The sequence below is a fragment of the Pinus tabuliformis genome, chromosome Q (assembly GCF_031772625.1).
Source record: "Pinus tabuliformis cultivar Carrire ecotype Pingquan chromosome Q, CPIR1, whole genome shotgun sequence".
Lineage (NCBI taxonomy): Eukaryota > Viridiplantae > Streptophyta > Pinopsida > Pinales > Pinaceae > Pinus > Pinus tabuliformis.
The window spans coordinates 276,255,440-276,270,954 of record NC_142296.1 but is presented as its reverse complement, the minus strand read 5'-3'; the positions used below and the strand labels follow the sequence as shown (position 1 = coordinate 276,270,954).

Genomic DNA, 15,515 nt, shown 5'->3' with positions numbered 1-15,515 from the left:
TTTTGGAAGTCCTCAATGTGCTCCATCATTGAACCCTTTTGTTTGAGATTTATCAATTGGCTAAAAAAAGTGTTTCTTTTCGTATCCTCATAATGTGCTATCATTTCATCCGTAAAAATAGCCCAAGTGACAATTTGTTTACGAGAGCAAAGCCATCGATACCATACAAACTGATTTAGTTCCAAATATAAAGTTGCAATGCGTACCTTTTGTGTGTTTTGCACATTATGGAGATCGAAAAATTGCTCCATCTGTAGGATCCTTGGCATCAAACTTCCTCATATCGATCTTTGGAACATGGTGTTTCTTCGATCCAATGTTAGAGTCTATGAAATCATGATTAACATTTATTTTGTTCTCATCATGAGTTTCCTTTACTACCCTTTCACCATTAGTAAGCATTTCTTGTAGAAACTTTGTCAAATCTGTCTTCAAATCTTCCATGCTTGTCTTCAAATCTGTCTTCAATCTATCTTCAAATCATCCATCTTAACTTCTACACCTTTATTTAAACCATCCATCTTAGCTTCCACGCCTTTCTTTAAACCATCCATCTTAGCTTCCATGCCATACATTTTAGCTTCTACGTCTTTCTATAAATCATCCATCTTAGCTTCTGTTACTTTTTGTGTGAGTGACATTTGTTGCACTTGGTCTCATAATTTTGATATATCATGTTGCATTTCTTCCTCTTCTTCATGAGTCATGCTAGAGCTTTCAGGTTGCTTATTAGGTGTTTCCATTTTCTTTCTTCAGGGCATCAATTACCCATAATAATGCTTCAATATGCCCTTTGAATTCCTTAAAACTAATTTTTCAAACCAAGCTTATGCAAAAATTAGAAAAAAAAAACTACACATCTTTTTTTCACTTTGTAGGAGCTTGATATTGAATCTGATGTATTTATGTAATTTTGTATCTCCAAGGTCTGAAATTTCTTCCTGCGGTAACCCTCTGAGTATTATTTCTAACTCCACAAGTCTTATCAATATTGGATTCTCCAATGAAGAGTTATGCCAAATCTCCCACGATGACCTGAGTATAGACTTGTTCAGTAGAGCGAACTTGTACGACGTGCTGCAGGTCACTGTTTTAACCTTAGGTTCTGAAAATGGTATCCAAAAAACTACAATCTGTTCTCTTTCTGTAACTTCTTACAAAAATTCAATTTGATGCCCAGAGAGAAAGTTATGACGATTTTCCCAAGGTGACCTGTTTGGAATGTAATTCGGGAGTCTGCAAAAACCCTAACTTACTCAGATTATATCTCTGCAATTATAGCGAGACAGGATCTGAAATTCGAAGCCGAGGTTTAGACCAATTTCTTCTCAAATGGGTTTTCTTTTTTAGCTTCTAAAACTTTGTAGAAAAAGAGTTATAGCAAAAATTCCATGATGGCTTGTTTTAGATGAAATTTTGGAGCTTGCAACAACCCTAACTTCCTCAGATCATATCTCCGAAAATATAGCAAGCCAAGATATTAAATTTGGACCCAAGGTTCAGCAAGATTTCGTCTCAAATAGGTTTTTTTTTCACTTCTGAAACGTCGTAGAAAAAAAAGTTATAGTGAAAATTCCACGGTGACCTATTTGGAGCAGCGAAATCCTAGAATCCAAAGCTCTGATACCAAATGTTATGAAACTAGCTCACAAAAAGATAGAAAAATAGATCAACGCCTTAGAATTCAGCTTCTTCGATGGGGCAACCTCCTTTACATTACGCAAATGAACAATTCTTGTATGATTCAAATGACAAGACCTCCTTTCTATATATAGGAGTCTAAGGGGTCACAATATAACCAAGCCGACCTATCAATAATAATATAAAGGCACAAAAATAACAATAGTGGGATTATATGGGGCACAATAATAACAATATGGGGACAATAAGGGCACAACAATAAAAATAAGGGATACAATGACAATAGTAATGGGGGTATCACTAGTATTATAGGGACCTAACAAAGAACAACAATGGAGTTATGGGAAATGATAGTAAAGAACATTAGGGAGATGATTCTAGCAGAGAAATGGTACCCAAATGAATGGGAAACCATGCCACAGGAACGTTGAATAATGGAAAGGTTAAATCCGAGTCCACGAATGCTGATGCCTAACTCTTGGAAACAAAAACCTACTCCCCGAAAATCCTCAGTCCACTTTGTGTTTGCCCTGGAGGATTTCATAAAACTAAATTTCGATGGTGCAGCCAAAGGAAATCCGAATGCAGCAGGCTCAGGAGGAGTGTTTAGAGACCACCAAGGCAACACCATCTAGATGTTCGCAATGGATTGAGGAATAGCGAGCAACAATGAAGCAGAACTCTATGTGCTTAAACAAGGGTTAGAAATAACTCGAAGAGAAATTTTCCAGAAAATAGCAGTGGAAGGAGACTCGACACTAGTTATAGACATAGTGAAAAAACTTCAACAAGGAACCCAATGGGAAAAGATAAGCCAAAGTTGGAGAACGACAAGACTAGTAAAGGAAATAGGAAACCTGATATAAGGGATAAATTACATCATCCCAACACATGTCGGAAGATCAGGGAATGTGGCAGCAGACTGCTTAGAAAAATGGGGATGTGGCAACCCGGAAGCAACTTAGATATACTGCCGAAGAAATAAATCAAACAAAAGGATTGAATAGTGTCACATAAATTCTGAGAAAGACAGGGAAAAAGGACAGAATCCCTGAATGGGGTGAAGAGGGAAATGGATACTAGAAGGAAGGAGGGCAGGACAACCGGTGAAGGGAGTCAGAAAATAGAAGATGACAAGGGCAATCAAAAACAGTAAGACGGTGATGGAGGAAAATAAATGGATGGGAAGTGGGTGCCTCGACCGAGGACCACACATGAAGGAACGGGAAGCGGATATGGAAGCATGACAAGTGGCGAGTACCTCGAAAATGAGGATAGGTAGGTGGGAGAGTAATTTAGGAAAAAGGGTGGCAAGGTAGTAGGGTAATTGCATGCAACAAGTTGAGGAAGAATGAACATACGGAGCAGCTGGTGAATGCCAAGAGAAGGGGCACAACGAAGAGCAACTGAAACTCGTCTGCAACACCTGGTATGTAATTAAAGTTCCCCCCTATGTCGATAGGGTAACAATTCCATGCAAATTGAGAAGAATTTAGAAAATAAGGGGAGAAGTGTTGAATAATACTAGGAAAATGTTGGTTCTGTGCAAAAAAAAGAGTATCTGATCTTTCAGTTGAGAGAAGGAATGAAAAATCCCGAGTGTTCAAGGATAATTTCCTGTTAACATGGTATGGGTTCGACTTGATAGCTTTCCTGGAAGGGTGGGAGGGAAAAAACAAACCTCGTAAGGGGTTTGGCTGGTCCTCCGGTTGAACAATATTGTCAGGACTCGTAGATGCTGAAAGTAGTGGTAAATTTCGTGTTTCCCTCTGTAATTGCCTGTGGATAATGTCATGGTATAAAGGGATGGTTCTCCTATATGGGTGGGATGGGAAAAAAGGGTACTGTGAGAGGCCTTGGGGGGGGGGGAACAGAACCTGGGGAAAAGACAAGAATGCCTGCCAGTAGGAATTGCTGCAGAATTGAGTAGAAGAAAGGCCTGGAGGCCTCTGCGAGCTTTCGGGGGAGTTGCTGCCCCCTGGACCTAGGAGGGGAGAAAGCTAGGCACCAGAATTGGAAAAAAATCCAAGGGAGGATAGCATGGAGTCGGGTGGGAAACTCTTAGCACAGGGATAGAAATATAGAATAGAGGGATAGGAAAGGGCTAACTCCAGACCAAAAGGGCAGTGCAAGGAAGGAGAAAGAGCAACCTGGGAAGTCAGTGGGTAGTGTTGGCATTCTAGGGAAGCCACAACATAGAAAAGCGAAGAGGGGGACCATCCCAGTGGCGAAATGGTCGAAAAAGATCAGCTCCCCTGAAGACAGTAAGAAAACCTCTAGCCTGCTAGACCATGAGTGAGGAGGGGGTTACCTGGGGAGCCCCTGGGGAATGGGAATCGGGGGGGGGCATAAAGCTGATGAGCGAAGCTGTAATGGAGTGGCTACAAACTGGCAACAACGGGGAGAATGAGAAGAAAATTGGAAGTGATAAGGCCAAAACACAGACCAAAAAGCAAAGGAAGAACATTATGGATAAAATTATTCTTGATTTTAATGTTTTATTATTGGTTCACATTACAGGTAGTATTAATTCCAGTGTTCACCAGGCCCCAAAGCTCCAGCAACTGAAACAGGTAAGGCTGCAGGAGTGTAGGGACTATAGGAAAAGAAAGCAAAAAAAGATGGTAAAAGGAGGCAGGCAACATGGACGAAAAGGGAGCAGAAGAGCAGGAAAAAGGACAAAACAGAAAATGAAAGGCCCAGAGGCATCAACGAGCAAACCACAGAGAAAAAGAGGAAGAAAAACTGGACAAGAAAGTATGCAGAATTTAATCAATGCCTACTATGTAGGAACCCCAACAGAAGTAAAAGAAGTAATAACTGAATGAGAAGGGGAGTTAAATGCCAATATAAAAAATGTAGAAATCCCAATAGCAGATTAAGAGCCAATAATTCAAGATCTAGGCCATACTTGAGGTCGCCAAACATTGTTTAAGCAGACCATCCAACAATATTGGGTAATGAAAAACCTTTTGGCCAAAGCAATGATAACTTGCAAAGACAGAGAAGAGCCAAAAGTGGACAGGCAAGAAGAACTAAGCCTAAAAGATCTCCAAAAGGAAATCCAATCAGTTCAAATGCAACAATATCATCACAATCTATGCTCAAAGAGAATGGAAAAGCAGATCCAGACACTACTACAGAGTGAAGCACCCAGGTCAAGTGCGAAAGACCCAGCTCTAGTAGAATCATCAGATGACTGAAGTAGAAAACCAGATAGTTAAATTTTGTTTTATGTCAAATAACATTTATTTTTCAAGTATGAAGTGTATAGTAGATATAGCAGCAAATGTAGCCTCGATGATAAGAATTAAACTGTTTAAATTTTGGACAACTTTTGATGTGAATCAGTGGCCAACAGACTTAGTTTCCTATGGGTAGGTTGAGGCCACCAAAAGTATTTTGATAGACATATTTTACTATATGTTTATAGAAAATTAAAAGAAAAGGGAATCACTGCCAAGCTTACGCGAAAAATAATAATAATAATAATAAAAATAAAAAATAAAAAAATTACAAATCGGTTTATTTTTATTTTTCATAGTGTGTAAATTTTTTTTTTTTAAATAGTGTGTAAATTTATTTTTTTTAAATGTAATTGGTTCAACTGTTATTTTGAAATGATTAAATTTGTACAAGTTATTTCACCATATTTTAATGATGTGTACATTGTGACTTTGATGTCAACCAATCACAAGTAGGAAAATTCATGATTTAACATTAGAATGGGTCACCCCTATTATAGATTGATGAATGAAGGAAATATGGCCATGCCTTCAAATCTATTGGTGTTGCATAGTTACCAGATGCAGATATAGATGCAGAGATATTGTGATGCAAATATATTTGTGATCTTTATGTTTAGCATATTCAGCTGTATTTGTACAATTGTAATATTGTATAAAAATATAAATTGATGAGAGACACTATATATTTTTTTGTTTGCAATTTTAGCTGGCAAAATTCCAATGCAAGATAACATTAAGACTCCTAAGTTTAAGTAGTAATCTTATCCACCTCACACATTTATCTTCTTGTTATTGTTGGCTACTTTTTAGCTATTATAAACATGATTGATGTATTGTAAATTTCTAAGTAATGAACAACATTTTTTTGACATTTCAAAATTCAATAATTAAAGTGAGTGGAAGAGAACCTACTTATGTGGTTATGTGCCATTGTTATTTTTAAATTTTTATTAATAATAAACCAACATTTAAATGTTTACACTCATCCCAACATCACTTTTAACTTTTTATTATTTTTTAATTGAACAAATATTTAAAATTATTTACATACTTACATTATACTTATACATCTACTTATATTTATAATAATCCTCAAATCACCTCTAAAATTCACCCATTACTATAAGCCTTTAAAAACACAAACACTTTGAAATTTTAAAATATAACCATGCTTCTGGTGCAAAGTTCTGCACCATTGTTTGTACTTAGAGCTGAGAACCTGCCAAATACCAATGAGAGATTTCCTGGGGAATCTCGGAAGAGACTAATATAACTTAAGACACTAATATGGTTTATTAAAAGTATAAATTCTACGTCAATTAGATATTTGTTACTATCAGTTATATTTATTCTATTAAAAACCATGCACGTAAAGTTGAGTTCAAAGTAAATATAAGATTGAAACAATCAACCATCAATAGCCGAGGGATGCTTTTTAATAATAATTCCTCGTAATTGAAATAGTCCCTAATTGAGAGAAGATAAGTTTGTTACGATAATTAAATTGGTCAAAATATTAAATATATATGACGGTTTCGAATGTTAGGTTGAATTTTCATAATTTATTTTACATTGACTTATTATTTTATTAATTAATAAATTTATGTATTAAGAAAAAAATAATATATTTAAATTATTTAGATTGATTAAATATTAAATTAAATTATATAATTAAGATATATTAATTCAAAATATATATGTTTCTTATATAGTTTGGAATATTTGTACTAAAGAGATTCACCAAAAAAATATTTAAATAACTATAATTTGACCAATTAAACTATTTTTTAGAGCAATTTTAATATATATATAATTTATTCAAAATTACAAATACATATCTATCTATGTTCGAATATCATTAAATTGACAAATATGTATTAATAATTTAAGCCACAAATATATGTTTGGTAAAATTTAAATTAAATGGTTTTTAAGACTATGTCAATCAATGAAATAACTTCTTTTCTTAATGCTATTTCTATTTTTTTCTTAATAATTTTCATAATATATTTTAATAAAATTATTACATATTAAATTATTTAAATTTATAGATTTATTTTTATTTATAATATTTTGTTTAAGTGTAAACCATATCCAAAAATTTAATATTAATATTTTTGAAAGTTAAGTTTACTCACTTTTTTAAATTAATTTATTTTAATTTCAAATTAATTAATATTATAATTTTTTATTTGATATTATTAATTCTTTTACCATGTATATAAATTTAGTGAATATGTTAATGGTTTTTTGAAATAATAGATAAACAATTTAAAAATAAAAATTTCCTTTTCTAACTCAATTTCTAATGAATAACTAAAACATTTTTAGAAAAAAAAAAACTCAAAAAAATTACTTAATTTAATTGCAATTACATCAATTTAAAAACTCTTATCATATTTTTTTTTGTGTGATGTTCCCATTCACCAGCGCCAGAAGAGAGGATTACATTCCATGCATACCGCAAAATATGGGTAAATCTTATTTACCATAGTATTGATCCATAAATGCTCATACCCCAAAATATGAGCAAGTCTTATCCATAAATAATATACTTATTTCGATCCAACTATAACCATAGACATATATTGGCCCCGTACATTTATAGATCAATAACCTGATAAATAAGACTTGCCCATAGGGTATGAGTATGGTACTATAGGGTATGACTAGGGCGTGCACGCTAAGCAAGTTATATACGAATAAGTATAGTAATGCCTCCCCCAATACACGTATGCTTACGCTACTAGATACTTCTTCATACATGGAGGCACAAAGACATACGCCACCACCGACTTCAAAAAGATATATATATACATATGTATATATAACTCTCAGATATCTAATTGAGATATTCCAACCCCCATACGAAAACATAACAGCATCGGACCAAACCATCAAATTCCCATTGTCCTTACCTCTATATTTGGCAGTGGTCTATAATGCGATTTTTTTAAGCTTTTTCGGCGGGTTTTTCTGGTCAAAATCTGGCAGCAATTTATTGGAATCGCAAGTTTGATAGTTAGTTTCTGCACAATCAAAGCGTCCCAGGGGTTTTTCAGGGTGCTGAATCCAAATATATAGTTAAAAAACCATTTTAAATAATACAAATCAAGATTTAACCTCAATTTTTTCCGCAGGGTTCCGTCACCAGAATCTCCAAAAATCGCAAGTTTGATAGTTAGTTTCTGCACAATCAAAGCGTCCCAGGGGTTTTTCAGGGTGCTGAATCCAAATATACAGTTAAAAAACCATTTTAAATAATACAAATCAAGATTTAACCTCAATTTTTTCCGCAGGGTTCCGTCACCAGAATCTCCAAAAAATCACATTATAGACAACTCCGTATATTTGTATTTTTCCGATCTGAAAATGGAAACCAATATGATGATTGGGAAAGACGGGCAGTTGCTGGTAGTAATTCCCTGCGAGTTTATTCATCACACCAGGTACCTCTACAGTTGATATATATTTTGTGTGTATATGTCTTTTTTTTTGTTTCACTGAACTCCGGTGTTTTCTTCAGAGAACCGTCTGGAGACGGGCACAGCGGCGACCGTCAATCGACGGCAGAAAACTTGACGGAAACCGACCTTGAAGCGGCGCAGCAGCTCCTCCAATTGAGCAGCCAGAGTTTGGAGTCGGTGGGGAGCGAGGACGATGAAGACGCCAGCAGTTCTACTCATTGTCATCGTCACGAACCCAAAACATGGCTTCCGTTTGATTCGGCGGGAGGAGATGGCCGGAGTGCATCCCGGAAATCGGCTTCTAGGGTTGCCGCCGGCAGGAGCGAGGGACTTGTGAATAGGCGTCAATTGACGGCCGGAGATACGAGGGACGGCCTGGATGAAGGAGCCCCGCGCCGTTATAAGCCCATCTCTCGTATCTATGACATCACATGCCCCACCCAAGGAGGGGGAGCCCAACGGGCCGTCAAAAGACGGAAATAAGTCACATCCAGGCATCAAACGTAGAGTTACAGGTTGTGACGGTTATTGTATGTGTGTTCTGTTTTAAATATGTAAATGGATTCAATATTTTCAAAAAAACATGTAAATGGATTCAATATTTTTAATTTTTTTGATGATAGTTTTCCACGCTGTTTAATTTAGAGATGAAATGCAGCAATACAATTTTTAGTAAGAATGTGATGCCTTTTCATTTAAAATATACTTTTAAATACATAAATAGATTCAACATCGTAAAGCACTTTTTATAAATTAAACAATATGAAGCACTCCATTTTTATAGATTAAACAACTTAAAATTATGATTTTTAAAAAAAGGTTGTCTAAACATGCTACATTCTGGAGTTTAATGGTCTAAATATGCTACATTTTAAAGTTTTTGGCAGGGTTCCAAAGAATTTGTTTTGGCCAAATTTTATTTTTATTGTTTATGATAAAAATTTTATTGCATATGTAGATTCAGCCCTTGAAAAACTCTTAGAGCACTCCTAATATGAAGAGTTTACAATTCAAACTTGTGATTTCAAAAAATCCTTATAAAATAGACTAATAAACTGACAGAAAATGTTCCACATCATAACACAAATACACTCTATATTAAAAATTTGTGTTGAATTAAAAAAAAAAAAAAAAATAAATCATTTTATCATTTTCATTAGTTAGATTATCCATTAATTTTTTTTGTTTATCACCTTTTGTTAGATTACGGTTTTTTTTTTTTAATTCTTTAGCATGTAAATATTAATAAACTTAATTTTTGTGGGTTTTTATTGCTTAGGGATTTATTATTATGTTGTGACAAGATCTTATAAATAAACAATTTTTTTTATTTGTAAAGTTTATTTAAATTTTATTGATTGTGTAAACAAATTAAATTTTAAATATTTATATTAATGATACTCTAAATAGCCTCAAGGGTTAGCTCAGTTGGTCAAAATCAGTGCCTCGCCATCGGGAGGTCATAGGGTCCATTTTCCCCGAAACCCTTGGGGTTATGCTTTGCTAGTAAGCCGTGGGGCTAGATTCCTTTCGGGGTCGATCAGTCCGATTTTTCTGTGGATGTAGCGCCACCCGTTGACCAGGGTTTCCATGAATCACAGCATAAAAAAAAAAAATAATAATAATGATAGTCTAAAATGACATTTTTTAGTTAATTTTAACCAAAATTTAGTAGAGATTTTCAAAATTTTGATTCTAAGTTGTTTAATCTCTAAAATTTGAGTGCCTTATGTAGTTTTTCAAGGCGTTGAATCCATTTATGCATTAAAAGTGTATTTTAAACAACAAACAATCATATTCTTGCTTGAAATTGTATCAATGAATTTGAAAAAGACTATTTCTTTTTTTTTATAAATAAAATGGGTAGTTTTTTCATTAGATAAACTAGAAACGAGCATTTCCAGATCCCATACATTCTTGGAGAGCAAGCTCTTAGAGTTGTTCATCATTTTAACCAAAAAATGGACCCTATTGCTACCAACATGATTTACATACGAGCTTTTAATATAGCTTATTCTATAGACCTTCCAAAAGACTCCACCAAACATTATTGATCGACAAAACATATGTGTAACTTAGAAAAGAAATTGCTACTCGTTGCTACCAGGTTCGATTTCTCCCAAGGCCTCGTCTGAAGGCGTGACCAGTTCTTCTGCGTCACCTGCCCCAGGTTCCAGGTCTCGAATTGCAGCGCCCACGACACCTTCAACATGAGGGACAAAGCCATCCCTAAATCCAAAGACTTCTTTCAACACCCCAACCGTGGTTGTCTCAAATTTGACTTCGATGTTTTCCACCTTGTGACCTAGACTTAACACGTTTGTACTCAAACTTTCCATGGTCTTCTGGAGTAATTCCATATCTTTGCCAAGACCCGACAACTCGGCATACAAAACCGCCATATTTTCATTAATTTCTTTCACTATTTCCTTTATCACATGCTTGCAAGAGCTATCAACCATGTCCTCTAAGTTCCCGTTGTGACCTTACCTTGCCTCGTCACCACTTCCATTGCCAGCGTATGCCATTTTCTTGGCAATTCTTCCCTGAACTGACAAGATCCTATGGTTAACCATCTGCAACCAGTTGTTATAAGTAATAGCTTGGTTCATCTTGACATTCATTCTCATCTTTTCTTCCATAAATGAGAATCGATTCTGCATCATGGCGAAATAGCTACCCTCCATCTCCACCATCACCAAAAAAAGCCTAGAACGAATAGCAATGGTACCTGCCAAGCCCACGAATGGAACTGTATTAAATCTCTAGGTAAATAACCAAGGACAAAGATTCCACCTGTCACGGATCATGGCCTCCGAACTCTGTCTATCACACATGTTCAATAACTTCTTACCAATCGCCCCTGCTCCCAATGCACTACAGAAATCCATCGAGATGTCGTCCATAATAACTGTCTGATTAAGGTTTTGCAGACCCATACAACAGTTGTACTGCACCAGCCTGATGATTTTATATCGTATCAAAGGATATGATATATTTCAATTGTGTGGTTAATTCATAAAGAGCCTTGCTCTAATACCACCACGATGTTGGCGTGCACATCTGCCACTTCGTTGTTGGCACACAATACGTGGAACATTTTAACATTCCCAATTTTTTTTAAAGGTGCATAATCCTTATAATGATTGGGGAGATTTCAGTTTTGAGGAGGTTCTCATGCTCGACGAGCCACAAGCATTTTTGGATTACCATCATAGTCACCAATAATTATCAGGTTCCTGGGACACTTTGAGTCGTTGATATTCAATCCCTTCCAATTGAAGTGAAATAGCTTTTGCTTGATTGTTCGTGGCATTGCCTAGCCCCCATGCGAACTTTAATTTAGTTTTTCTTTCGAGGTTTACTATCACCACCCCTTGTCCCGCTCCAACCTTTACAAGTTAGACTAAAGATTATATTAATTATGTTCTTAAATATGTCTTAAACCACTTTGAGAGATCCAAATCATACTTTTGCATAGTCTAGAAATGGATTAACATGAGAGAAAAAAAAATGTGAAAGGGATGGCTTTCCATCATTATGGATGATAACTAAGTAAACTCAACTTTTACCATTTTTTTCTAAATACTTTTTCGAATGCATAAATGGATTCAGTAGCTTGAAAACCCCCAGGGCACTCAAATTATGCAGATTAAACAATTTACACTCAAGTTTTTAAAAATCTGTGTCTAATTTTAAGTAAAATTAACTAGAAAAATGGTCATGAAAAAACGCCATTTCTTCTATACGTTAGACTAAGCCTTTTCTTTAGGAGGCAATGGGATAATTATTTATTATATGATAAATGTATTTAAATGAGCAAGCTCATTTTATCATTGGCTAATGTTAGACTAAGCCTTTTTTTAGGAGGCAATGGGATAATCGTTTATTATATGATAAATAGATTTAAATGAGCAAGCTCATTTTATCATTGGCTAATGTTTTAAAATAAACTAGCACAACCACATCAATAAATGTGGTTGATAAACACCGATAAGCCCATATGAAGCACATATATCAATGATCAATAATATTTAAAATTAATGTTATTATCAATAATATTAATATAAATATAAGAACCATAATAATATTAATAATATTAATAATTATTTAATAAATTATATCAATAATCATTTAACAAATAATAATGAAGTAATTATGAAATAAACATTTAATAAAAATTAAACAATTTAAATGTGGTTGATGCGAAATTCAACTTTAAACACAGTTATTAAACACTATCATCTTCCAAAACACACTGAGAACGATGACAAAAGTTGCACTAATTCAAATCAACAGGATAATGATCACGACCATTCACGCTTTCCAACCAATCCCTTCTCACATTGTCTTGTATTTTTGCATTACGTTGAAAAGAAAAGAAAAACCATCTATTGATTTCCCTGTAGTCTAAGGATTATGCTTTTTTGCCCTAAAAGTTATGGAAATTCCGACCATATTTTGAAAAAATCTTGTAGGGATTTTTGTAAATCCAAGTAAAAGCTGTCAAAATTCATCATTTTAGGCACCCTAGAGGTTTTTGATGGTGCTGAATCCATTTCCACTATCAAAAACATGATTCAAACACTGCCTCTACAATATTTTTTGAATTTTTTTTGCCAGGATTTCGGCCACTTTTGGCCGTCCGGGGTCGTCTGGGTAATTCCTCCACCTCCTTAGACGACTTCATTGATTTCACTCTTCATATAGCTATAAATGTTAGACCCTACCTCTCATTGTCTCTAATATCTACATTGGATTGGTTTTTACACAACCAGATGCCACTAAAAACGTGATACTCAATTCCCTTTCAAGTGATACTCAATTCCCTTTCAAGTTATTTCATTAGAAATCTCACATACATCATGAATGCTAACATTTAAGCAATGCAAAGAATTAAATTGTTTATAAATTATTATTTTAAATTTAGATGGTTTATATGTTATTATTTTATAGTATTTTTTAATGAAAAATAAAAGAAGCAAAATATAGTGCAAAATCTTAAAAACAAATGAATAATGATAACGGTTTTTTCAAAATAAATTCAAATGAAGCGAAATAAACATTTGTAAATTCATAAATTCATTTACTATAACATCATTTGAATATATTAAATTTCAAAAAAAAAATTAGATGGTTTATATGTTATTATTTTATAGTATTTTTTAATGAAAAACAAATGAAGCAAAATATAGTGCAAAATCTTAAAAACAAATTAATAATAAATAATGATTTTTTCAAAAATAATATTATTGATGGAATTTTAAATCTATAACGCAATTGAAGGAATTAAATTGTTTATAAATTATTATTTTAAATTTAAATGGTTTATAAATTATTATTTTTTAATTTTTTAAATGAAAAAAATTCAAAATATAATGCAAAATCTTAAAAGCAAATGAATAATAGATAATGGATTTTTCAAAAATAAATCCATAAAAATAAAATAAAACGAAATACGCATTTGTAAATTCATAAATTCATTTACTATAATCTCATTTGAATATATTAAATTTTTAAAAAATATGACATGATTGATGGAATTTTAAACCTATAAATTTACAATTTTTTAATGTATGATATATTTCAAAAATTGATCATTAAAAAAAAAAACCAAGTTTGTATTTGTACTTCATCTATTTTACTTATAATCAATTTACAATATAATGCATTTCAAATTTTAACAATAAAATTACATTTACATCAACCATAAATTTTAAATTTCATAATTTATTAATCATGGAGGAACTTATCATGGAACTTGTTAATATACACAATGTACTTCATAAGTAAAATATTTCAAGTACAATGAAAAGAAATAAATTTTCATGGTTAAAACATTTTTAAGCATTTCAAGTAGTGCTATTATTTTATATTTGGGATATATTTTTTCAATTTCATCTAAAATCTAGTGAAGATTTGTTAGGAATTTCAAATTTGAGTTATGTAATCTATACATTTCAAGTGCGCAATATTTCAAGTACAATGAAAAGAAATGAATTTTCATGGTTAAAACATTTTTAAGCAGCTCAAGTAATGCTATTATTTTATATTTGGGATATATTTTTTCAATTTTATCTAAAATCTAGTGAAGATTTGTTAGGAATTTCAAATTTAAGTTGTGTAATCTATACATTTCAAGTGCGCAAGTAAACTTACTTATATATATATATATATATATATATATATATATATATATAATCACAAAAGTATCAACAATTTGAGATGCAAACAATTTTTTTCAAATTTTGCATTTAAAATAAAAATACACAAAAAACAATTATATCACTCTAAATTCTTCTTAGATTTGTGTTTAAAATAGATCAATAGTGATATTTAAAGAAAAAACTAATAAGATCAGCTTGCAATTTGAAAATTTGTTATTGAATGATTGCTAATTAATTTTAGAGCACAAATTCATCCATGCTACTTTACTTAATTCTACACTAATCCTACACCGAAAACCTAGGACAATCCAAATTCATAGGTGAGCTACTTTTATACATTTGTATTTGAAAAGTAAAGAAATCTTCCATAGAGCACCCATTCAAATCTTTCACATATAAACCACACTTAGTTACTAAATTTATAACAGACACATAATTGATCTAGTGGAGATTAGTGGCATAAGCTGGTCAAACCTTATACTCCTCATTTGTGTGGCGACACATAGTCCTCTCGAGAGTCAAGGGGCCTCGTGATCCAATATCAAATGCCCAAACTTCTCATAGAGGTTGTCCATGTTAAATTTGTCACTATCAGACACCTATGGCTGTGTACAAATTTATGTATGTTTTGATACTGGTAAAGTAGACGGGGAAGTAAGTTGTTGCCACAATTATTGGAAAATACCTTGTTATATATGGTATGGAAAACTTTGTTATTAATCGAAGAATATGTAACATTCACAACTTGTAGCCCACATTCTTCCAACGTAAGCAGAATATTGGAGTAGACAATCCGATCTTCAAACACGTTGAGGGATATCTTAACACTGGAATAGATGGAATTTATTTGCACAATAGTGAATTCTTCATCCATAGGGAATCCTTGGAGACGTGGATGTTTACTACAAAACTTCTCGTTTAATGAGAATTGCACACTCACGAACGAAACTTCTTGTTTTCTATCTAAGTTGGCCTTCATTCTGTCTCTTTCT

The 15,515-nt window shown here is 33.2% G+C and overlaps 1 protein-coding gene across 1 annotated transcript; it reads left to right on the top strand.

Annotated features, from left to right (window-relative positions):
- The first annotated feature begins 8,203 nt into the window (after positions 1-8,203).
- LOC149219293 (uncharacterized) lies at positions 8,204-8,933 on the top strand. Its single transcript, XM_089382559.1, has 2 exons — positions 8,204-8,338; positions 8,416-8,933. The coding sequence occupies exons 1-2, from the start codon at positions 8,262-8,264 to the stop codon at positions 8,837-8,839; spliced, it is 501 nt and encodes a 166-aa protein (XP_089238685.1). The 5' UTR covers positions 8,204-8,261; the 3' UTR covers positions 8,840-8,933.
- The last annotated feature ends 6,582 nt before the right edge of the window (positions 8,934-15,515 follow it).

Coding starts and splice junctions, on each gene's coding strand:
- LOC149219293 (XM_089382559.1), top strand. CDS start 8,262: ATGGAAACCAATATGATGATTGGGAAAGACGGGCAGTTGCTGGTAGTA. Junction 8,339..8,415: donor GAGTTTATTCATCACACCAG/GTACCTCTACAG, acceptor TGTTTTCTTCAG/AGAACCGTCTGGAGACGGGC.